This window comes from Elephas maximus, chromosome 8 (genome assembly GCF_024166365.1).
Source record: "Elephas maximus indicus isolate mEleMax1 chromosome 8, mEleMax1 primary haplotype, whole genome shotgun sequence".
In the NCBI taxonomy this organism is placed as follows: domain Eukaryota; kingdom Metazoa; phylum Chordata; class Mammalia; order Proboscidea; family Elephantidae; genus Elephas; species Elephas maximus.
Genome location: NC_064826.1, coordinates 120,355,592 through 120,379,739, shown reverse-complemented (window position 1 = coordinate 120,379,739; position 24,148 = coordinate 120,355,592). Strand labels below are relative to the sequence as shown.

General features: G+C 54.7%; 1 protein-coding gene across 3 annotated transcripts; it reads left to right on the top strand.

Moving 5' to 3' along the window:
• Positions 1–1,042: 1,042 nt before the first annotated feature.
• ZMIZ2 (zinc finger MIZ-type containing 2) lies at positions 1,043–18,733 on the top strand. Of its 3 annotated transcripts, none has more exons than XM_049894778.1 (19): positions 1,043–1,147; positions 7,622–7,742; positions 7,890–8,004; positions 8,325–8,527; positions 8,792–8,984; positions 9,275–9,538; positions 9,769–9,948; positions 10,691–10,768; positions 10,955–11,123; positions 12,186–12,330; positions 12,513–12,723; positions 13,360–13,465; positions 13,646–13,803; positions 14,613–14,680; positions 14,943–15,011; positions 15,251–15,495; positions 16,057–16,229; positions 16,331–16,573; positions 17,716–18,733. In XM_049894778.1, the coding sequence occupies exons 2-19, from the start codon at positions 7,693–7,695 to the stop codon at positions 17,821–17,823; spliced, it is 2,778 nt and encodes a 925-aa protein (XP_049750735.1). In that variant the 5' UTR covers positions 1,043–1,147; positions 7,622–7,692; the 3' UTR covers positions 17,824–18,733. The 3 variants fall into 3 exon arrangements, with proteins under 3 accessions (XP_049750735.1, XP_049750738.1, XP_049750737.1); XM_049894780.1 differs by having other exon boundaries at positions 1,059–1,147; positions 7,625–7,742; XM_049894781.1 differs by lacking the exons at positions 16,331–16,573; positions 17,716–18,733 and having other exon boundaries at positions 15,772–16,150.
• Positions 18,734–24,148: the final 5,415 nt, after the last annotated feature.

The window sequence follows — 24,148 nt, the reverse complement described above, 5'->3', positions numbered from 1 at the left end:
TAGGAAAATATAGAGAATAACTTAAAGGGCAATAATAGCATGTGAATGGTAAAAAAAAAAAAGAGAAGGTATTTCCTGACTCAGAGCTCAATAGTGACTTTAAGAAAGTTTTAACGGAGTGGCAGAGATGGTCATCTGGAAAGAGACAACTGACATGAGGAACGTTAGCTTGTTTAATAAGTCAGTTTTCGTTTCCAGGAGAGACTTCTTCCGTAGGTACTAGGCAACTTAAAACAATAAATCGTATCACTATTCAGAAGCTCTTCCCCCCAAAGTGGCACTCTGAATTAGCTCACCAGGGACCTGGGTTTGGTTTATTACCCTCCATCTCTCCGTCCGCCCCCGCTGGCACCGCCCACTAGGGCAGTCCGTCGTCGTGCTCCCAGCTGTGTCCTGTTGCCTACACCCGGGCCTGGCGCAGGAGGCGCGCTCACCAGTGCTTGCTGAGCAGAGGACTCTCCGAGAGGCCGGAGGGGCGAAGCCACCAGACCGGCCCAGGGACTGTGGTCACAGCACCGGCTGGCCACTGCCCAACCCCAAGCGCCGTCGGGGCCGCTCGGGGGGCTGTGTCCGCCAGGGCAGGGGAGGCACCCCACACCTACACCTCCTCCCACCACCTGCCCAGCCCCCCGCCCCGCGCTTCCCCCAGGCCCCTTCCGGGCCCCCAGCCCCAGCGCCCCACCCCTCCCCTGCGCCCCGCCCTTCCCCCAGGCTCCGGCCCGCCCGCCCCTCGAGGCCCAGCGCTTCCTCCGTCCCCCAGGCTCCGTCCTGCCCCGCGCCCCCAGGCCCCGCCGGCCCGAGAGCACGGCCCCCTGCAGAAGCGCGGAAAGGTGCGGACGGTCGGTCTCCGCCCGCGTCCCGCCTCGCGCACCGCCTCTGGCCCGGCCTTCTCCGCCCCCCCCGCGCGCTCGGGCATCGGCTGCTCCGGCCTGCCGAGGGCGGGGCGCGGCGTCATGCATGCGAAGGGCAGCCGCGGCTCCATTGTGCACCGGGCGGCGACAGCGATGGAGCAGGCGGCGCGGCCCCCGGGCGCGGGGCGGCGGGCGACGCGGCGTGCGGGCTGAGTGCATGGAGCGGTGGGCAGCGGGAGCCACGGCGGCGGGCGGCCGGGCCCCGGGGGCACGCGGGCCGCGTCGGGCGCGCACAGGTGAGCGGCCGGCGGCGGCGGGCGGGAGGCCGGGCCGGGGTTGCCCGGCCGCGGCGCCAAGGGTCGCCTGGTGGCGGCAGATGCGGGCGGGGGCTGGCGCCCACCTGCCCGCTCGGCGCCCGGTGCTCCCCTAGCGCAGCTGGCAGGCGGAAGGAGGCGCGGACGGCCCCCCGCGAGGAGGTGCTGGCCCGGCCCGAGCTGTCGGTCCGATTCGGCAGGACCACGGGGACACGGGCCAGCCTCGCTACCTGGCCAGATGTGACCAGATGTGAGGACGGTGGGCCGCCCAGGTCGGGGCTGGGAAGGCGAGGGTTTGCTGCCCACCTGCCGACGTGCGGGCACCTGGCTTAGGAGCACCGTTCCGCGTCCCCGTCGGTGGTCTCGGGCAGATGCGGCCCTGGTGGGCGTCGGGGTCGTCCCGTCGCCGTTACCTGAGCTTTTGTTGGGGGCTCTAGCACCAGGCATGTAGGTACGCACACGGGATCCTTCCGACCAGTGCTAAGGCCGAAACTCGGCCTTCGCCCCAGCCCCGGCCTTACCGGGGTCTCTACTGGATTCTGGCCCGGCGACATCGCCCGTGCGGTGCCTTCCCGCAGTCCCATTTCCGCGCTTCACAGAGCAGCGCGGAGACCCGCCGGGGCCTCCTCATGGGCACCGAGGAAGTGCAGCGCCGGCTGGCCTGAGCTCACCTTTCAGGCTCGCCTGGCTCTGGTGGGGAACTCCCTTTTCCAGCTCTGCGATCCCGAAGGCCAGGCCTCAGGGCGGCGTGCCCCGGATTGCCCTCTTTCAAGTAGTTACAGTAGCATCAGTGACAGTGTTGTTACCTCCTGTGATTTGGAGAGGATTTCACCAGGGCATGAACAGAATATGTGACTCCATCTGTAACTGAGGTGGACCCAGGCAGGTGAACACAGACAGCCTTACTTACCAAATCCTGGGTGCTAGACCTGGAGGGCACCCTTTCGAGCTTGAAAAAGGTAAAACTTAGGAACAGTGAGGGCATCTGAACTTTACCTTAGGGCACTGGACATTGGGACTGATTTCCAAGGGGCAGCTAGGCCTCACCCGGGAGTGTACACTGCTGTTTCTGTCCAGGACAGGCACCTGGCTGACAAGGGCTGGAGTGACATGCAAGATAGTCATGAGTCCTCATTCCCTCCTCAGGCCCAGCAAGGAGAGGAGGGTGGCAACCACTGACCTCATTGTAAACACTAGTAAGCTGAGGCCCAGGGTAGCAAAACAGCCAGATTACCCTGGCTCCATCAGCCAGTCACTGAAACGTCCCACACCTGGACAATTCACAAATGTTTATTTCTGTAATTTTTTGTGGAACTCCAGTACCCTGACTTAGCCCAACACTTAATGCCAGTAAATGCTGTGGCCTCCCAGGTAAGGAGGCAGGAGTCACAGTTGCCTGTGCAGATGAGGACCCTGGTGTCCTTACTTTAGCACCAGGTGCCCCTGTTCCTGCTCCACTCCAGAGCCTGTTTGTCGGATCCTTTGGTCCCCAGTGTCCCCTGTGGTGGGGCGTGTCCCTGGTTCTCTGACTGGTGAGAAGGGGCTGCCACGGGTTGCTTTCCTGGGAGTCAGCCTTCCCTGGGCCCTCTAGCTTGCCAAATGGGATGCTGTGGCTGTTCCTAGCTAGCCAAGCATGCAAAGAACTGGAGTGGAGTGGAGGCTGGAGAGGCTTGGAAGAGTGTGATACTGGGCCTTCGGTGGGACCCACACTAACTTCTGCCTTTGGTCTACACGCAGAACTTTGGGTTACGCCTGCTCTGGGGCTCCCAATCAAGGGGGCATGTGTGGTGAGTTCTGAGAACACTGTGTGGCCTTCTAGATTGACCTCATGCCAGGGAAGCTTGCTGAGGGGTCCTAGCTGGCCCCTGGTGCACAGGGACGATGGGGCGGAAAGCCGCAGGGGGCGCAGCATTCCTGTCTTCAGGCAGGCAGTGGTCTCACAGACTCCAGGCTTATTCCCAGTGCTGCCTTTCTAAGGCCAAGGAGGGAAGGAGTCAGCACTCATGGACATCTCTCCCTTTAGGTCAGAAGGAGGGTCACAGACCTACAGAGCAGGAGATCAGAGTGAGAAGCCGGAGCCAGGGGAACTGGAAGTGTTTGTGGTCTTGTATGCATAGCAGAGAGCAGTGGGGGAGGAAGTCCCCAGATCCATGTGACCTGCGCTGTCAGGCTCCACTTGACACCTGCTCTGACTCCCTCCCCCCTGTTCTCTTGGGCTCTCAAACTGGAGTCCCTGGGCCAGCCACATCACCCGGAATCTTGTTATAAATGCAAATCTTGGGCCCCACCCAGTCCCACTGAATCAGGGGATGTGGCTAAGCAGTCTGTTGTTATCAGTCCTTTTGGTGACTCTGATGCCACATCCTAGATCTGAGGGGAGGCAGCCACCTTCAGTTCCTTTAGCCTGGGTGGCAGGGGTGCTGCCAGCCTTCATGACTGTTTCCCACCCCTTGGCATCTTGGGACAGCAAAGTTGGCTCTGTGGGGGTAGGGGTTGTCATGGGGCCACCCTCAGAAAGAGGGCTGGTGGTGGTTTTTTTGTTTTCCCTTTAATTTTTTTTATTTTAAATTAACTTTTTATTTTAAGGTAGTAATAGATTCACACACAGTTGTAAGAAATCTTTCTCTTAACATAGATCCCTTGTACCCTTTACCCATATTCCCCCAGTGGTGACGTTTGCAAAAATACAGGCAGTCCCGGATTACGAACGAGTTCTGTTCCTAAACTTGTTTTAAGTCGAATTCGTATGTAAATTGGCAAAGGTAGGTATGGTTCATATTTAAAGTCAGTCAAATGTTCACCTTAGTACATAGCATATGGTGTACTTTTCTGTACATAAAAAAAGTTCAACACTTCCATATAAACTAAAACATCTTTAATGTAAGAATACGGTAATAATAATAATGTTTTGATGCACATGACAAAGTATCGCCCTTTTGTTGTTACGAGCCTCGTACGTTTGTTTGTCAGTACTTTGAATTTTTAATATAGGCTTTAGGAGGGCCGGTTTGTAACTACAGGGTGTAGGACATTTGGAACCCGGGGACTGCCTCTATAGTAAATTATCACAGCCAGGACGTTAACCTTGATACAGTAAAGTTATGAAACATTTCCATCACCACAGGAATCCCTCCACACCCACTTCCCTCCTAACCCACTCCCTCATCCCTGGCAACTTCTAATCTATTCTCATTTATGATTTTGTCATTTCAACCATGTTAAATAAATTGAATCATGTATGTAAGCTTTTGGAATTGGCTTTTTACTCCTACCATAATTCTCTAGGGATTGTTCCTTTTTGTGGGTGGTATGGATTTGGCATAGTTGTTTAACCATTCACCCACTGAAGGACATCTAGATTGTTTACATTTTTTTGGCTGTTATGAATGAAGCTACTATGAACATTTTTGTGCAGGCTTTTGTAACATAGTTTTCATTTCTCTGGGATAAATGCCCAGGAATGCAGTATGCTGGGTTGAATGGTAGTTGCATGTTTAGTTTTATAAGAAATTGCTAAACTGTTAGCCAGGGTGACTACCATTTTGCATTCCCACCAGTGGTGTGTGAGGGATCCTGTCCCTCTGCATCCTGGCCATCATCGGCTGTCAGTGTTTTCTAATTTTAGCCAACCTGACAGTTGTGTCACTGTGATTTTAATTTGCATTTCCCTTATGGCTGGTGATCTATTCATTGCTCATTTGCTATCTTCAGTGACATGTCTGTTCATGTCTTTTGCCCATTTTGTAATTGGATCACTTTTTTTTAAAGTTGAGTTTTTGAGAATTCTTTATATATTCTAGATACTAGTCATTTGTCAGATATGTGGTTTGCAAATATTTTCTCCCAGTCTGTAGCTTTTCATTCTCTTTACAGACTTTTTGCAGAGCAAAAGTTTTTAATGTTGATGAAGTTCAGTTTATCAATTTTTTATTTTATAGATTGTGCTTTTGGTATCAAATATAAGAACTCTTTGCTTAGCCCTTTTTCCTGAAGTTTTTGTTCTATATATTTTTCTGGAAGTTTTATAGACTTGCAGTTTACATTGAAATCTATGCTCTATTTTACATTAATTTCTGTGTAAACTGTGAAGTTATGTCAAAGTTCTGTTTTGTTTTTTTTTTCCACCTGTGGATGTCCATTTGCACCTGCATTGTTTGTTGAAAATGTTACCCTTCCTCCATTGACTCACTTCTGCACCTTTGTCAAGTATCGGCTGGGCATGTTTGTGTGGGTGTACACCTGGGTTCTCAGCTCTGTTCCTTTTGATCTGTCTCTCTGCCAGTACCACACTGTCTTGATTACCATAGCTACATAATATGCTTTGAAACCCTGCACTGTTGCTATAGGCCTGACCCAGTAGGCCTGAGAGGAGTGTCTATGGTTGGCAGGTTCCTCCCCCACCCTGAGTGTCACCATCCGGGAGGCTTTCCTTGCTCAGTGGCCATCCCAGTACCCAGGCCAGATGGGCCTGCTTCTGTCCAGCGTGGAGCTGTCAGCCCCTGGTTTTTCTGCTTCCCAGGCAGGACACCTCTGGGTGCACCTTGTGCAAATTACCTTGCCTGCCCCTCTATCTTTTTGCCACCCTTTTCATAGCTCCTTTGCTGTTTGCTTTCCTTCCTTCCCTCCCTCAACTCCAGGAGGACTGGCTGGGCAGGGCCCGGGTGAGGGGAGCTGAGTCTGCTGGGCCATCTGAGAGTGCTTGCGGACTACCCTGGCTCACTGGAATTCCCAGAGCAGGGGGCTGGTGTGAGGTGGGCTCTCCCGCTTCCTGTGTGAAGCTGGCCAGTTATTGGCTCCTGAGTTCCTGGGTTCCAGCTCCCTCTTGCTATAGGGTCACTATGAGTCGGAATCAACTCGACAGCACTGGGTTTGGTTTTGGTTTGGTCTTGCCTAGTTGGTCGCCTTTTCTCCCATCCCTGGCCACCCAGGTGACAGGATGGAAGCCCTACAGCCTGCAGCCAGGGCTCTGCTGTATCTGCGTGTGGGGTAGGGCACAACAGCAGCAACAAAGCCTTGACTCTGGTTAGACCTGGCAGAGGTGAGGGGGCAGTCCTTGTACCTAGGCATGGTCCTGGGTTGAGTCAAGGCCCAGGCAGTGCCAGCAAGCGCACCACCAGTTGGTGACAAGGCAGTACCTAGACAGAGTGGGCAGAGGGTCTGCTTGTGCAGGAGGGTTTTGATACCCAGGTTGTAGGAGGGTGTTGACACCCAGAAGAAGCTTGCAGGTGGGGGTCCTGCTCTTGCCAGGGTGGGCAGCCTTGGGTAGGCCTCTTGCCTCCTGTCCCTCAGTTCTCTTGTCACTGAAATGGTGAGTGAACTAATAAACACATGGTGAGAAGGCTCCTGCTAACAGCAGCATGCTGCAGTTCTAGGAGAGCAGGGTGACCCACACAGGATCCTTGTGACCCCCTGTCCTACTGTCCGCCTTGCACCCTGGCTCGCAAGTCCTTGCTATTCCTCTGGCCCTGTCGGCCCAGGTAGTCAGCATTATGAACAGTGTGCTGCTCCGATCTTGGGCCCTAGGCTGCTCGCTGTGTCCTGTGGATGCCTGCTGACTCCCTACCCGTAGACTCTGTGTGGGTCCCTACACTGTGGCCTGTGTGTGGGCATCCTCTGCCCACCTCTGGGAGAGGCCACAGTCACCAGACCCTGCCTCGTCCTGACCTCCCAGTGTGTTGGGGTGTGGTCTCAAGCCACAGCTCCCTGGCTACCCCTGCAGAGGGGAGGACAGCACAGAGAGGGAGAGGGCTGGGTCTGATGGGCTGCACCCTGCTGGTCTCCCCTACATGACACCATGCCCTGACCCCACACTCTGCGCCCACCCTCTGACCTGGCCTCCCCCCCTACCCCAGCCTCCAGAGCTGCCTTGGGGTCTGTCCCACCTGAGCTGGGCCCCTCCCAGCTACCTGGTGATGCTCCTTCCTCCCCCCCACCTTGGCCTTTACCTCCTGGACCTTCTGATGGGAGTTCCTTCCAATTCGGCCCCCTCTTACCTCATGGATTCTCTTGAGAGTTGCCGGGATTTCCCCTTGCTTTATATGCATTATATGCATATCACGTAAGCCAGTGGGAAGGCCTTTGTGTGGAGGAAGAGTGTGGGAATCAGAACACCTATTTCCAGGGCTGTTCCTGGAGCATGAGGTGGCAGGGCCTGGCCTAGAAAGGGTTAATGCTAACTTCTGGGCTACGTTTGCCAGGTGGCAGGCAGGCTGGCAGGATGCCAGGTTCCTGGGCTGCCCTGACACCCTGAGCATGGCCCTGCAGTCCCAGTTTGCCCAGCCCTGGCCCCAGGTTGGCAAAGGAAGGGACTGTGCTTGATGGCTGCTGGCCCCTCCACCCTTGAAAGGCGTTGGGTGGTGGTGGAGGCTCACCATGAAGAGGCAGGACTGCCAGGTGTCTGCAGCATCCCAGGCCACAGCTGCATCTCGACTAACAGTCTCTTCCCTCCTGTTCCAGCAGCCAGATAAGCACCATCGAGGGCAGCTACATCCCGCCGCAGACCCTGCCTTGGGGCTGCTCCGTGGCCCATGAACCCCATGAACCCCATGAAACCCGCCCTTCCCCCCGCACCACACGGGTGAGTGCCAGCTCCTGGCTGCTCATTTGGGGGTGGGGGTCTGGGTGGGGAGATGCTCCTCTGCCCTGGGAGGACCCATCCGACTGTGGGTCCTACCTCCTTGCTGTCATTGTCTGGTGGGGGCCTCACCCATATCTTTTCCTGCAGTGATGGTTCATTTGCATATGAGTCTGTGCCTTGGCAACAAAGCGCCAACCAGCCTGCAGGATCGCTCTCTGTGGTAACCACCGTGTGGGGAGTTAGCAACACATCCCAGAGTCAGGTAAGCACCTCACACCTAGGTGCCCGCCCCCAAGCGCAGCCTGTCTCTTGGGGACTGGCGGGGGGTGGGGCTGAGAGTGAAGACTGAGCTTCCTGAGACTCTGAGGTCCCAGTATGCTCGTTCTCCTTCAGCACTTGCCGTGGAACTTTTTTTCTCGTATCTTTCAACTGATACAGCAGACCCGGCCTCCCCTGCCCTCTTCCCCTCCCTCCCCAGCCTCTGGCACTTCTAGTACCTTAGAGCCACAACTTGAAGTGAGCTATTTGGACGATTCCCTTTGGTGGTTGTCTGTAGTGTGAGTGTGTCTTATTTCCTCACAGGTCTTGGGGAGCGCCATGGGCCCTGGAGGGAACCCTTCCAGTAGCTCCATGATGCCCGGCATGGCAGGCGGCAGCCCCGCCCTGAATTCACCGCAGTTCCTTGGGCAGCAGGCATTTGCCGAGGGCAGCACCAACAAGGGCTACGTGCAGCAGGGGGTGTATGGCCGCGGGGGCTACCCCGGGGGGCCCGGCTTCACCACTGGGTACGCAGGGTCCTCCCCTCCAGCAGGTATTCGAGGAGCCTTCTAGGTGCGGTGCTTGAACTTGGTGGCCACCTCGGAACTGTGTCGTGCTGACTTGCTGGCTGTTGAATCTGCCTCTCCTGCTGGCTGCTGCAGCAACAATAAAGGGGCTTTGGGAAAGAATGGGGCTCCCTGTTAGTGCCGTCCCCACACTCCCACCTTGTGCACTTGGGTCTGGCCTTTGGGTGACAGGCAGGGCAGTTTGCTATTCTGTGTGTCCTGCAGGTATGCAGGTGGCCCAAGTGGCCCCGGGGGCCTGGGCCTCCCCTCCCACGCGACCCGGCCCTCCACTGACTTCACTCAGGCCGCCGCTGCTGCTGCTGTGGCTGCCGCTGCAGCCACTGCCACCGCCACAGCCACAGCCACGGTGGCTGCTCTCCAGGAGAAGCAGACCCAGGAGTTGAGCCAGTATGGAGCGGTGAGGTGCCCCCAACAAGCCACTGGGAGAGAGGGGCCCTCCGCAAGGCAGGGGGCCCAGGTGGAAGACCCCTCCCTCCCCAAAGTCTTCAGGGACTCAGATGTGAACAGAGTGTCCTGGGGCTGATGAAGATGGGGCTAGTGGGCATGGTGGTAGGTGGGAGGGGCATGGAGCTGGGAGGAGGCACTGGGGACCTTGCCATGGGAGAGCCTGGAGAGAGGGTGGCACCATCACAGTGGAGGCTGGGCGGCCCAGGGGCCTGGGATGAGTCCTGTCTCTCCTCTTCCCAGATGGGGGCCGGACAATCTTTTAACAGCCAGTTTCTGCAGCACGGAGGTCCCCGGGGGCCCACCGTGCCCCCCGGCATAAGCCCTCCCAGCATGGGGGCGGTGATAGGCCCCTCCGGCCTCTCCCCCATGGGCATGAACCCTAGCCGGGCAGTGGGGATGACACCCCTATACGGAGGGCAGCGCCTGCCCCAGCACACACACCCTGGGCCCTCCCAGGCCCAGCCGCTGCCCCGACAAGGGGTCAAAAGAGTCTACTCCAATGAGGTGAGTATGTGTCGGCAGCCGGGGTGACCTCAGAACCCCTTCCGTTTGGCAAGGTCAGGCTTCCTGTGTGGCAGAAAGCCATCCCTGTAGCAGACCCCCCAAGTGGAGAGAGTCCCCGTCACTGGTGCTTTTGAGCTTCCAGAGCCGGGAGCCCTGGTCCAACACACTCATTCCCTCTGACACCCATTCTTTCTTCCCCTGCCATCTGTCTGCCTCTTTTCCTTTCTCAGGTGTATCCAGGGCAGCAGTACCTGCAAGGAGGCCAGTATGGACCCAGTGCTGCCCAGTTTGCTCCCAGTCCTGGGCAGCCCCCTGCACCCTCTCCCTCATACCCTGGGCACAGGCTGCCCCTGCAGCAGGGCATGGGGCAGTACCTTTCTGCCCCTGGCCCTACAGCACTGCACTACAAGGTAGGAGCCCCGAGTCAGGTGTGCAGGAGGTAGAGGTGACCTTGAGACACCTTCCCCTCCTGGCTGGGTGGGGTGGGAGCCCATGTGCATGTTTAGGAGCAGGAGACAACAGCCAGGAGCTTCATCAGAGATCCTGACACAGCACGGGTGGCTGTAGGGAGGGACTTGGACTGGAGCTGAATGCCCCTCTGAGGCTATGTGCCTCTTGGGAATTTGGTATGGAGGCGGCAGGCAGGCATGCAGGCCACTCACAGGTCCTTGAGGAAGAGAGCTTCGTCTCCTCTTTTTGCTGCCAAAGAGCTAAAGCCCCCTGAGAGGACTGTGGTTGGGACCCTGGCGCCAGCCCGTGCCCATGGAACACCAGGCACAATGCAGTGCCCCTGTTGGAGCACCTGGGGGGCCTCCCTACACTGTCACCATCTGCCAGGAGCCTCAGACCCGTGAGGGAAGTGTCCACGGGGCCATTTGTGTCTTTGTAACACTTCTCACACTTCCCTCTCACCCGGGAGCCCCTCTGCCATGTGGGCTCCCCTCTGTTGTGTAGTATTTTTTTCAGTCATGAGTTAGTATGTGTTCCTTATAGGTTATTTGGAAAATGCAAAGAAAACCTAATGAAGAAAATAAGGCCAGGGCCAATCCGTGAAGGCGGGTCAGTCCCGGGTTTGAGTCCAGGGTGGGTCTATCTAAGTGGGAGGCGGGGCATGCTCTAATTGCAGGCCGCTCGCGGTTTTCTCTCCTGCAGTCCACAGACCAGTTCAGTGGGCAGAACACCAGCTTCAATGGAGGGAGTTTCAGCTACAGCCAGCCAAGCCTGAGTGGGGTAAGGGCATGTGGCTCAAGGGCGGGTGCAAGGAAAGGGACCACCCACTGCAGCTCAACCAGCCCTCGAGCTGACAGGCAGTGCGGGCCCAGCCAGGCACCCCATGGTCATCATTCCCAGGGTTTCCCTTGTACAAACGCCCACCCCACCGTTCTGCACTTTTTTTTTTTTGCTCCCTCCTTGCAGCCCGCCCGCTCCATACCCGGCTACCCCAGTTCCCCGCTGCCGGGGAACCCCACGCCGCCGATGACCCCCAGCAGCAGCGTCCCCTACATGTCTCCAAGCCAGGACGTCAAGTCCCCCTTCCTGCCTGACCTCAAGCCCAACGTGAGCTCCTTGCACCCCACCCCCTCTGGTGAGTCCGTCCTCAGAGTAGCAGTGACAGGGCAGATGGGCCAGGAAGATAAGGGGGCGGTTTCATGACCCCAGAACAAAATCTTGCAAGTTTCTCCGAGGTGGGATGGCTGCTTGTCTCCTGGGCCGTGAGCACCCTGAGAGAAGTCAGGAATTCCATCTCTTTAAGACAGAATTTGAGTAGTGGGCATTGTTGTTAGGTGCCATCAAGTGGGTTTCAACTTACAGTGACCCTGTATGACCAAGCAGAGCCGTCCCCCCCGCCCCATAGAGGTTTGTAGACGGTAATCTTTACAGGAGCAGACCGCCAGGGCTTCTCCCTGTGGAGCCACTGGGTGGGTTTCAACCACCAGCTTCTCTGTTAGCAGCTGAGCACTTAACCATTGTGCCACCAGGGCTCCTTAGCGGCCCTTAACCTGCATTAATGTTTTATTCATGGACCTCTTTGCAAATGTGCCCAAGGCTGTGGGTCTTCACCCTAGAAAAATGCCCACAGACACAGAATGCTTTGTGTTATCAGGGGCAGTGAGTCCCCTGAAGCCTGTCCTGGTTAAGAACCTTGTGTTGGGTGACCTTGACAGCAGAAGTTGGGGTCCTGAAACCCCGAATGGAGTAGTCGGGTGGTGAGCAGGTAGCCCCTCACCACTCCTTGGTCTCCCAGGCTCTTGGAAGGCACCGGAAATGCCTTCTTTCCCGTTTGGGGGCCCATTCTCCATCATAGTTTTGGGGATGCTCAGGTAAGCACTGAGAGCAGGACGGAACATGGGGCTGCAGAGGCTCCGTTACAGTTGGAAGTGACCGTTGGACCTGCCCCAAACACATGGCATGGCTCATTCCTGCCAAGCAGCACCTGGCAGGGCAGGCCTTGAGTGTTCCTCTGCCTATTCACTGCATTGGAGTGCAGGCTGCACCCCCGAGCCTGTCCCGTTTCCTGAGCAGCTGTGAGGCATGCCGCTGGTGCTGGGAGTGCAGCTCCCAGAGCCAGGGCCCCTGCGCGCACTGCTCTGGCGCTGGGCAGCCATGGCTCCCCCACTCATGGCCAGCCTGGGGCCTCTGCCCTCAGGAAATGGCCCTTGTGATGAGCTGCGGCTGACCTTCCCGGTGCGTGACGGGGTGGTCCTGGAGCCCTTCCGCTTGCAGCACAATCTGGCTGTGAGCAACCACGTCTTCCAGCTCCGGGACTCCGTCTACAAAACCCTGATGCTGAGGTGAGGTGCCCACCAGTCAAGGTGCCCTCCCTTAGTCTGTATCTTTTGGCTTTGAGTGGTCCCAGCCCCTCGCCCCCTGCCAGTGCCCGCCCATCTCTGGCTCACCAGCCCCTTCCCTCCTCCACCTCTGTCTTCTCTGCATCTGCTTCAGTTACCTGGTCTCTCCCTCCTCCCTGATGTAGGCCCGACCTTGAGCTGCAGTTCAAGTGCTACCACCATGAGGACCGGCAGATGAACACCAACTGGCCGGCATCTGTGCAGGTCAGCGTCAATGCCACACCGCTCACCATTGAGCGAGGGGACAACAAGACCTCCCACAAGCCCCTCTACCTGAAGCACGTGTGCCAGCCGGGCCGGAACACCATCCAGATCACTGTCACGGCCTGCTGCTGTGTGAGTGCTGGGCCCAGACCTCGGGACGTGGCAGCCCAGGCCCAGACCCCACGACTCAGCTGGGGAGGCGGGGGGTACTGTGAAAGGAAGAGGGCCTGGGTTCTTCTCATACCACTTTTTGGCCCATGTATTAATCTTTTCTCCTGGTCTTTTAAAAAGAGGGATGCTGTGAAGCATACCATAGCTGTTTTCCTGTTAAATTAAGGTAACTAGATCTGTGGGTCAAGGTAGCCATGTGAGAGACCAGGCTGGGCCTTATACACTGGAGAAAGCACAGTAGGAGGTCCCGAGTCCCCAATGGTTCCGAATCCCTATTTGAAAGGAGCGCCCAGATGACAGGCCAACCTTGGAATTGGAGAGAAGGAGATGCTGTTAACCTGGGTTGTAAGGAATGGGCTGTGGCATTGAGTGGGACCCTGGGAATTTCAGTTGTGGGGCAGTTCAGAAGCCTTCCCAGCCCTAACTGTGCCTTGATGGAGAGGTGAGAGTTAGGAAATGGTTGAGCAAACAGGAGGACATATACATGGTAGATGAACTGGCCCATCTACCTGGGGCAGGTCAGTCTGCAGGGGTAGCCTGGCCTGGGGAGAGCCAGCACCCTGCCTGTGCCTGACAGGCTCCCCGTCCCCCCTGCAGTCCCACCTCTTTGTGCTGCAGCTGGTGCACCGCCCGTCAGTCCGCTCCGTGCTGCAGGGCCTTATCAAGAAGCGCCTCCTGCCAGCTGAGCACTGCGTCACTAAGAGTGAGTACCACCCTCACCTGGGCACACTCCTCTCTCAGACGGCTCACTGGGGCCGGCACTAGTCAGCTGCACTCCTGCATGCACATGGCCTTGGGAGCTTGTTGAGGAGCAGGGCGTGGCATCCTTGCTGGGCTGCCCCATCTCAGGGGTTTTCCCTGACATCTTTCCCTGTCTGCCCAGTAAAACGCAACTTCAGCAGCGGCACCATCCCAGGCACGCCTGGGCCCAATGGAGAGGACGGGGTGGAACAGACAGCCATCAAGGTGTCCCTGAAGTGCCCCATCACCTTCCGCAGGATCCAGCTGCCTGCCCGCGGCCACGACTGTCGGCACATACAGGTGGGTGGCACCGCGAGCCTTGCTGAAGTGATTTTAGCTAATGCGTCAGCTTCATCCCCTAGGGGCAGGAGTGTATTCTGAGCTCCTTGTCTTCTGTCTGTCTGTGACACACCTTGCCTGGAAGAGTGGGGACCACCAAGTGACAAGATCAGCTGGCCATGTCAGGGTGGGCCTGGTTCCCCCAGCCCTTGCCCCTCAGACCGGGCTTCTTGTTTTAAATCTACCTTTTATGTTAGCTATTACGTCCACGTGGATCAGAATTTAAAAAGTGTAAAGGATACCCAGTGGAGCCTTTTTTCCACCTCAGATCCTAGGAGCGACATGTACATCTCAGTTACTAAGCACCCTCTCCCCCTTTTTGGTTATGTAAGTGGCAGCATACTATATGCACCCATCTGTGCCTTAATTGTTTCTGTGAACAATACGTCCTGGAGGTGGTTCTACACCATCAGCTGCCACCCCCTTTCCTTGGCCAGTGGTGCCTGTGGCACAGATGCCCACCATCGATTACATCGTCACTGGTTACGGCTGTTTGGTTGTTTCCAGCGTTTATTAAACTCGTGCTGCGGTGGAAAGTCTGATGCATGTCTTTTCAGACATGCAAGTAAATAAGTAATATGTTACTAAAAATGGTGTTGCTGGGTCAAAGGGTGTGCCCTGTGGCCAGGCCACCCCGTCGAGGCAGCCCCAGCCACCCCGTCGAGGTGGCCCTAGCCCACCTGCTCTGCCCCCCACCTACAGGCTTAGTTTTACTGCTCTGATGCACGAAAGCAGGCCTCCCACAGTGCCTTCACCCTACCTTTTTGCAGTGCTTCGATCTGGAGTCGTATCTGCAGCTCAACTGCGAGCGGGGGACTTGGAGGTGTCCTGTCTGCAAGTGAGTATTTCAGAGATGGCACCAAGTTGTTGGGGACCTAGGGGTGGGCAGGGATCACCCATCTGTAGAGGCTGCTGTGGGCATCTTCTCCCAGTAACCTCAAGAACTATGCAAGCCACGTGCTGTTGTGCTCACTGCCCAGCCTAGGATAGTGAGGCTCCAAGCAGGGCCCTCACGCCATAAGACAGGTGGAGGGACCGTGGTCCCTGCCAGAGTAAGGCTGGATGAGATCCTGAGCCTGTCCTTTTTGTTTGTTTCACAGCAAGACAGCATTGCTGGAGGGCCTGGAGGTGGACCAGTACATGTTGGGGATCCTTATCTACATCCAGAAGTAATTCTCCTCCTCTCTGACGTGGCCGTGTGTGTCCGTGGGCTCCTGGCCTGAACACAGCCTTTTTAGCCTGTTTCCCGAGGAAGGGACTGGATTCAGGCAGCAGGCTTCGTGCATATCCTACCGGGCACAGTAGCCTAGTTGTGATAGGTGTTTGGGTAGGAGGGTCTGCCTGGAGCCTGTGGGTGTGGTGGCAGGCAGGCAGTGCCCCTGATGACTGCTGCCACCCCACCCCCCAGCTCTGACTATGAAGAGATTACCATTGACCCCACGTGTAGCTGGAAGCCGGTGCCCGTGAAGCCTGACCTGCACCTGAAGGAGGAGCCTGACGGGCCAGTCCTGAAGCGCTGCCGCACCGTGAGCCCTGCCCATGTGCTCATGCCCAGCGTCATGGAGATGATCGCTGCCCTGGGCCCCAGTGCCACCCCCTGCACTCCCCTGCAACCCCCCTCAGGCTCTGCACCCAGTGACTATCCCAGCCAGGGTGAGTAGGGCACGGGTGGCCAGGGCTCCTGGCTCAGCCTCTCCAGCTGGAGCCCCACCTGTGAGAGCGTAGCCATCATGAGTGTTTGGGGACTCGTGCAGGCCAACACTCACCTCATACGTGTGTTCAGCCACAGTCCATGGGTGCTGCCTGCTCTGTTCATGTCTGGCTGGGTGCCGGGGACTGGGGCTGGGATGCAGCAGTGAAGGCCAGTCCTTGGGACACAGGCAGCCACACCTCAGACACTAGCTCTGCTCCTCCCATCTTTTTCTCCAGTTGGGAGCTAGTGGCCATTGCTAGAACACCCAGGGATCTGACTGCTGTGACCCCTGCATGTGGGGTGCGTGTGAAGATGGCTGGGGTGCCCCTTGGGGCTCTCCATTCCTAATAATGTGAGGCCAGTTCCCCCGGTTCCAAGTGGTGGCATTGTTCATCAGGCAGCCGCAAGCCCACCATGTGGCAGCCACCTCCCATCCTGGCCTGAGTCTTTTCCCAGCGAGTCGAGGGAATGCCTATTACTCTGCAGGGCCCTCACATGGGACCCCAACTTTCTCCTTGCAGGTTCCAGCTTCTTGGGACCTGGGAATTTCCCCGACTCCTTCCCTCCCTCCACACCCAGCAGCACCCCAACCCTTCCCGAGTTCACCCCGGGGCCACCACCCATCTCCTACCAGTCTGACATTCCCAGCAGCCTCCTGACTCCAGAGAAGCCTGCCTCCTGCCTCCCAGGCCAGGTCAGTGCTGGGCTGGCCCTGCTGAGAGAGTCGGCACAGGGTAAGCCCCGTTTCCAAGGGAGCCCTGGGCTGTTCTACCAACTACCCCTCTCCTTCCTCAGATGGCACCAGTGGGCCACCTGGACCCAGCCCACAACCCTGGGCCACAGGGGCTGCACACCCCCAACCTTGGAGCTCCCCCAGGGCCACAGCTGCACCATCAGAACCCTCCCGCACCACCCCGGCCACCCCTGGGCCAAGCAAGTGCAGGTCCTGGCAGTGAGCTGGCCTTCAACCCCACCACCAGTGTGATGGGGCCCACCAGCATCTCTGCAGCTGGAGAGGCCCCAGAACCAGCTCTGGATGTGAGTACCAGGCCCCACTCATCCCCACTGTACACTGGGGAGCGCATGGGAGCTGGGGAGCTGTGGCTTGAAGCTGTAAGAGCCAGGACAGCCCCAGGAAGGGTAGGAAACAGCCTCCATTTTTAAGCACTGGAGGCCACATGCTGCATGGAAAGGAGGACAGTGACTCCTCAGCAGCTGTGTAGCCAAAAGGAAAGCCTGTCAGGTAGTGTTGAGTAACTGCTGCTTGTTGATTCTAGTCTGTGCAGTTGCAGGAGTAGTGGGCGCTACGTGGGACCAGTGTGTGGTCCTGAGGGGTTTGTGTCCAAGCACCTCACCTCAGGGACTGGGCGCAGTGTCAGCCACATGGTGCAGCTGTGACCCAGTACCTGCAGTTTTTCAGTGATTTTGAGCAGAGGACATGTTTTCCTAAAAATCGATTTGATAACTCTTTTTTCCCATCACATGGGTGGCGTATGAGTCAAAACTGCATGTATAGAATGACAGATAGACTGTCGTTGAGTTGTACCTTGACCATGACAAAAGAAGTTCATTGAAGTTCAACATAAAAAATTAGAGCATCTCAGAGCAGCCTGGTGGCGTAGTGGTTAAGAGCAATGGCTGTTAATCAAAAGGTTGGCAGTTGGAATCCACCAGGCATTCCTTGGAAATCCTATGGGGCAGTTCTCCTCTGTCCTGTAGGGTTGCTATGAGTCGGAATCGATTTGACAGCAATGGGGTTGGTTTGGTTTTTGGTCAGAGCAGACAGTGAGAGGCCCCTGGGGTTCTAGCCTTGCAACCACCACAGGATACCTTTCAGGCGTCTTCCCCAGTCCCGGGTGCTGTCTGTGCACACAAGAGCAGTGGGTTCTCCTTGGACAGGTGTGTTTACTGGTGTTTCTGTCTTCAGTTGCTTCCCTCATCACAAAATCATGACCTTGGGAAGGTTGCATGTGCCTACATGCCTTCCCTCCCGAGCACGTGGAGACCAATGAGGGCCTTGGGCACGGCCTGTGTCTAGGCGGGCGGATCCTTAGTATACTCCCTGCCGTGTCAGTTTTTCAACTGGTTCAAAGGAGCTGGGTGACGAGGGTGGTGGAGGTGGTCGTGGAGGGTGCAGGGTCTACAGGCAAAGCTGCTCACATGGTCTGCTTCGTTCTCAGCTGCTCCCAGAACTGACCAACCCCGAAGAGCTGTTATCGTACCTGGGGCCACCCGGCCTGCCCACAAACAGCAACGATGACCTGCTGTCCCTCTTTGAGAACAACTGACCTGTGTTAACCCTGCCCAGCGGGGCCGGGCTGCCTCCCACCCATGCTCCACCCCTCCACACGCACAGCTGCCTGGCCCTAGCCCTTGAACAGGAAGTGGCCCTGTGAACAGTCAGGGGTTGCCATTGGGGCAACTGGGCCCTCCCCACCCCTCCATCAGCTCCCTGCTACTAAAACGGTTTTGTTGCAGTGCCTGCCCTGGCCCCGCCTCGTCCCTCCACCTATGCCTGCTCCTGCCCACCCTGCATTTTATTCCAGCGTTGACCCTTCTGTTGTGACTCCTCCATTACCGTGGCAGAGCCGGCAAGGCTTGGCTGTCTACCAGGCCTGTGGGCATAGTGGCTCCTGGGAAGCCCCTGGAACTGGGAGCCTCATCTGGCACCATGCACACTGGCCTTTAGAGGGCTGAGCTCCCCGCAACCATCCCATCCGTGGTGTCCTGGCCCCTCTGCCCCACCCTAAGCTTCAGGCAAGAGGCTCAGGGTGGGGGAAAGGGATTAACTATGAAGCACAACAATGTACATAGTGTACAAACACTAAAAGCTGGAGAAAGAAGGAACAAAGCTGTTTAAAGGGAGCAAGCCCCCCGTTGTGCAGCCGGACTTCCATGTGCTCTCAGGTCCTCACTGGGCAGACAGCTCCAGGAGGGACCAGGCCCAGCCCCAGGCAGGAGAGTGGGGTCTCTGCTCTCTTCCCAAATCCCCTTTTCCATGAAAGTGAAGAAAGTACAGCCCTGTTTTTTAAAACCACCTTTCCTGAGTCCACCCTGTGGGCTAGAACCCAGGGTGGGGAGCGGAAAGCCATTGCATCCTGTTGGCTTGGGGCTCCCGAGCCTGTGTGTGGTGTGGGCCGGGTGCCTGTTGTGTCTCCTGTCTGTATGACCTCTATTAAAAGACTCCCTCATGTGGGCTGTGCTGGATCCCCTCCTTTGTGCTCAGGGCAAGGTCCTGCCTGGAGTTACTGCCTCTTGGGGGTGGGGGGTCGTTCAGCAGTGACTCCACCACCCACAAGGTAGCCCTTGGGGGCCATATACCACACCTGACTTACCAGCCAAGGTCCAGCTGTTCCTGCCCCCGTGGTAAATTTCCTCTTCCCTGGAATTTCCCAAGCTGGCTTCAGCTGGGGAGTTTGTGACATGTTGTCAGGACCAGAGAACCAGAATTGCTTGGGAGAGACATTTGTCACCTTCCCAGGAAAGGGTCCTGCTCCTTGGAGCTCATAGGCAACCGCCTGGCCCCTCATACCAGCTCCTGGAGCCACTGCACCCCTGACCCTCCACGACTCACGGCCTTGCACCTGTCAGGCTGGGCCTGCTCAACGGGGAGCAGGTCAAGAGCTGGGTGCGGGGGCATGCCAGACACAGGAGACCTGCTGCAGAAATGGGAGCCGCCCAATGCCCCCTGGAGGGCGACCAGCCCAGAGGCTGCAGGGTCCCAGGCAGCAGAGGGCAATTGGGTGGGGTGCACAGACATTTCCTTCAGGTGGAGTCCCAAGAGGATGGGCCCCAGGCAGGCCGAGATGGTGGGGTCAGCTGAAGGTTTCTCCACGTATCCACATCCCACTCAGTCTGTTAGAAGCCCGATTCTGCTCCTGGGTGGAATTGAAAAATCTGGAGATGGGGACAAGTAGAAGGCTGGAAACTGGAAGGGCAGGCAAACAGCTGAGGGGTAACTGAGCCTAGATATTAGCAGTGAGCACAGCCACCTCTCATCTCTTCGATAGGCTGTATAAAAAAGCCAGTCAGCAGGTCCTGCACTATGTTCATAAAGCTCCAACCTGAACATTTTGTGGCCTTTAGTGCCACGCTGTCCACCACCCCCATGCCCTCAATGCCACGCAGTACCCAGGTCACTCCCATCCACCAGGCCCTGCACACCTGGGCTCAGCTGTAGACACACCCAGTTCCCCCACCCCCACCCCAACAAGCACATGGCCCAGCAATCCTATAGCATCCACGCTCAGGCCTCTGCAGGTCCCAGTTCCTATCAGTGCCCCCTTGGCCCACGCATCTGGGTAGCATCTGAGACACGCCACCTGCCTGCTATGGTGACTGGTTCAGGTGGGCCTTGACCCAGGTGGTGCAATGAGAGCAAAGTCCCTCACGTGATCAAGGAGGCATTTAATTGGCCCCAGGATAGTTGAACTTTATTTTTTTATAATTTACTTTTTGAACTGGAGGTAATTTGTCTGATCTGTTTTTTAAAAACTGACGCAGTGAAATACACAGACCTTAAGTTCAAATGAGTTCTCATGAGAATATACTTCCTCCACGTAACTGGGGACGTGGAGTGTCTGAGTCTCACTTCTCACAGACTCATTCCAAGGAAGGTGCTGGCCCACTCTCTGGTTCCAAGTAAGAGCTCCCAGGCATGGGCTCTGACTGGCTCAACTGGGGCAGGCAACTCACAGGATTAGGACTGTCTGTCAGGAGCACTCTCCAAGGAAGGAGGGGGCAGTTATCACAAGAGAGAGAACTTCCCACTGGCCTTAGAATAAAGCCCAAATGCCTTCACACAGCCCCAAGACTTGACCTGCCTGGCCTCCTTCTCCTCCAGGCTCCTGCTGCCCTGTGCTCCAGCCACAGGCCAGCTCCCACTTCTGGAGGTGACCGTGTGTCTGCCCTTCTCACTGTCTAACCTAGAGCAGGCCTCTGGTGACAGGTCACTTCCTCAGAGAAGCCCTTTGCTTTCAGCTCAGCTCTGTGCACTGCTTTTTATAGCTGTGTCAGAGTTGACTACTGCTGTGATTTTCCCCAACTTTTTATTTAAAAAGTGATCAGATCTCTGTTGTTAGGTTCCATCGAGTTGGTTCCAACTCATAGTGACCCTATGTACAACAATGAAACACTGCCCACCCCTGGGCCATCCTCATGATTGTTGTTATACTTGAGCCCATTGTTGCAGCCAGTGTGTTACTCTTTCTTGTTGAGGGTCTTCCTCTTTTTGCTGACCCTCTACCCAAGCATGATATCCTTCTCCAGGGACTGGCCCATCCTGATAACGTGTCCAAAGTACATGAGACAAAGTCTCACCATCCTTGCTTCCAAGGAGTACACTGGCTGCACTTCTTCCAAGACAGACTTGTTCATTCTTCTGGCAGTCCATGGAATATTCAGTATTCTTTGCCAACACCATAATTTAAAGGCATCAATTCCTCAGTCTTCCTTATTCATTGCCCAGCTTTCTCATGCATATGAGGCTATGGAAAATACCGTGGCTTGGGGGTCAGGCACGCTTTAGTCCTCAAAGTGACATCTTTGCTTTTCAACACCTTAAAGGAGGTCTTTTGCAGCAGATTTGCCCAATCATTTGACTCCTTGACTGCTGCTTCCGTGGGTGTTGATTGTGGATCCCAGTAAAATGAAATCCTTGACAACTTCAATCTTTTCTCCGTTTATCATGATGTTGCTCATTGGTCCAGTTGTGAGGATTTTTGTTTCCTTTATGTTGAGGTGCATCCATACTGAAGGCTGTGGCCTTTGATCTTCATCAGTAAGTGCTTCAAGTCCTCTTCACTTTCAGCAAGCAAGGTTGTGTTATCTGCATAACACAGGTTGTTAATAAGTCTTCCACCAATGCTGATACCACGTTTTTCTTCATATAGCCCAGCTTTTCGAATTATTTGCCCAGCATACAGATTGAAGAAGTATGGTGAAAGGACACAATCCTGAAGCACTGTCATTGAACACTAATGACCGAAGACTGGTGAAGTCATGGGATGACATCAAGGACATCATATATGAAGAAAGCAAAAGGTCATTAAAAAGACAGGAAAGGATCCTGGCGGTCATGGTCCCCAAACCTTCTGTTGGCCCAGGACAGGAACCATTCCCGAAGACAACTCATCAGACATGGAAGGGACTGGACAATGGGTAGGAGAGAGATGCTAATGAAGGGTGAGCTACTTGTATCAGGTAGACACTTGAGACTGTGTTGGCATCTCCTGTCTGGAGGGGAGATGGGAGGGTAGAGAGGGTTAGAAACTGGCAAAATTGTCACGAAAGGAGAGACTGGAAGGGCTGACTCATTAGGGGGAGAGTAAGTGGGAGCATGGAGTAAGGTGTATATAAGTATATGTGACAGACTGACTTGATTTGTAAACGTTCACTTAAAGCTCAATAAAAATTATTAAAAAAAAAAAAAAAAAAAGACAGGAAAGAAAGAAAAGACCAAAATGGATGTCAGAAAAGACTCTGGAACTTGCTCTTGAACCTACGTGGAATAACTAAAGCGAATGAAAGAAATGAAGTAAAAAAGCTGAGTAGAAGATTTCAAAGGGTGGCTCAAGAAGACAGAGTATTACAATGAAGTGTACAAAGATCTAGAGTTAGAAAACCAAAAGGGAAGGAAGAACACATTCAGCATTTCTCAAGCTGAAAGAACTGAAGAAAAAGTTTAGGCCTCGAGTTACAATTTTGAAGGATTCTATGGACAAAATATGGAATGACACAAGAAGCTTCAAAAGAAGATGGAAGTCACTGCACTAAAAAGAATTGATCAACATTCAGCTATTTAAGGTGGTAGCATATGATCAAGAACCAAAGGTATTGAAGGAAGAAGTCCAAGCTGCACGTGTGATGATTTTACCCCAGGACAGCTTCATCAATTGTTAATAATTTGCCACAGTGCTTTATTACCCCCTGTCCATCTCTCTATGTATCTATGTGTTTTATATGTGCACAGATTTTTTCCCCAAGCATATGAAAGTAAAACACAGGCTAATAAACACTTTATCTCTAAATATATCAGGCATGCATAGGAAAAATTAACAATAATTCCATAACATCATCAATTATGCTCAAACTTCCCAATTATCCGAAAGTGTTTATAATTTTTTTTTTTCAATATGGGATCCAATCAGGATTCAGACTTTGTATTTGGTTGTTATATCTCTTTAGTCTCTTTTAATCAAGAACAGTTCTTTGTTTTGTTTGTTTTTTTTTCTTCATTACATTGATTTTTTTGAGTAGTTCAGGAGAGTCATCGTACAGAATATCCCACATTCTGGACTCATCAAAACGTTCCCTCCTGGTGTCATTTTCTTTATCCCCTGTATCTTCTGTAATCTGAAAGTTAATCTAGAGCTTGCTTAGATTCGGGTTAAACATTTCTCGCGGAAAGAAGGTCATTTTTTAAAAAACTTTTTTCCCGGCTAGACTCTAAGCTCCATTAGGGCAGGGACTGGCTCTCATGTGATGGTATGTTCCAGAGCCCTGTCAATATTTGTCAGACAAATTAACACAGGAAAGAGTAAAATGAATGCCTCTGAGTGAAGCAGTTTGCAGCAGGGCCTCTGAAGCCCACCTGAAGACACTGAGCTCTGTTTTCTCCCAACAGTCTGTGGGTGTCCCTAGCTAAGGACTTGTGCCCTGCAGGGCCTGTCATAGGATAGTCCGCAGGTGTCTGCCATAGCTCAAATACCAAACCAAACCAAACCAAACTCATTGCTGTGGAGTCGATTCTGACTCATGGCAACCCTACAGGACAGAGTAGAACTGCCCCATCGCATTTCCAAGGAGTGGCTGGATTCGAACTGCTGACCTTTTAGTTAACAGTCAAGCTCTTAACCACTGTACCGCCAGTGGCTTAAATAGTGTCCCCCCAAATTCATGTCCATCCAGAATCTGGGAATGAACACCCTAGTAGTTACCTTATTTAGAAATAAGGTCTTTGCAGATGTAGTTAAGGCCCTGTCGTAGATTGAATTGTGTCCCCCCAAAATATCTGTCAACTTAGCTGGGCCACAGGTCCCAGTACTGTGTGATTATCCACCATTTTATGTGATTTTCCTATATGTTGTAAATCCTATCTACATGGTGTAATACGATGGATTAGTGGCAATTATATTGATGAGGTCTACAAGATAAGGTAGTATCTTAAGCCAATCTCTTCTGAGGTATAAAAGAGCAAAGCGAGCAGAGAGACATGGGGACCTTACACCACCAAGAAAGCAGTCCTGGGAGCAGAGCACATCCTTTGGACCTGAGGTTCCTGTGCTGAGATGCTCCCAGACCAAGGGAAGACTGATGACAAGGACCTTCTCCCAGAGCCGACAGAAAACCTTCCCCTGGAGCCAGCGTCCTGAATTCGGACTTCTAGCTTACTGGACTGTCAGAGAATAAACTTCTCTTTATTAAAGCCATCCACTTATGGTATTTCTATTATAGCAGCACTAGATGACTAAGGCAGGCCCTAAATCCTAAATCCAATGACTGGTGTCATAAGAAGAGGAGAAAGTAATGAGCCACACAGGGAAGAAGGCTACGTGAAGATGAAGGAAGAGACTGGAGTGATGCAGCTACTAACCAAACACCAAAGATTGCCAG

What these genes read in the sequence shown, in the direction of transcription:
- ZMIZ2 (XM_049894778.1), top strand. Translation starts at nt 7,693, where the DNA reads ATGAACCCCATGAACCCCATGAAACCCGCCCTTCCCCCCGCACCACAC. An exon ending in GGGCCCGGCTTCACCACTGG is followed by an intron (nt 8,528 to 8,791) that starts GTACGCAGGGTC and finishes TGTGTCCTGCAG; the next exon opens with GTATGCAGGTGGCCCAAGTG. An exon ending in CCCCAGAACCAGCTCTGGAT is followed by an intron (nt 16,574 to 17,715) that starts GTGAGTACCAGG and finishes CTTCGTTCTCAG; the next exon opens with CTGCTCCCAGAACTGACCAA.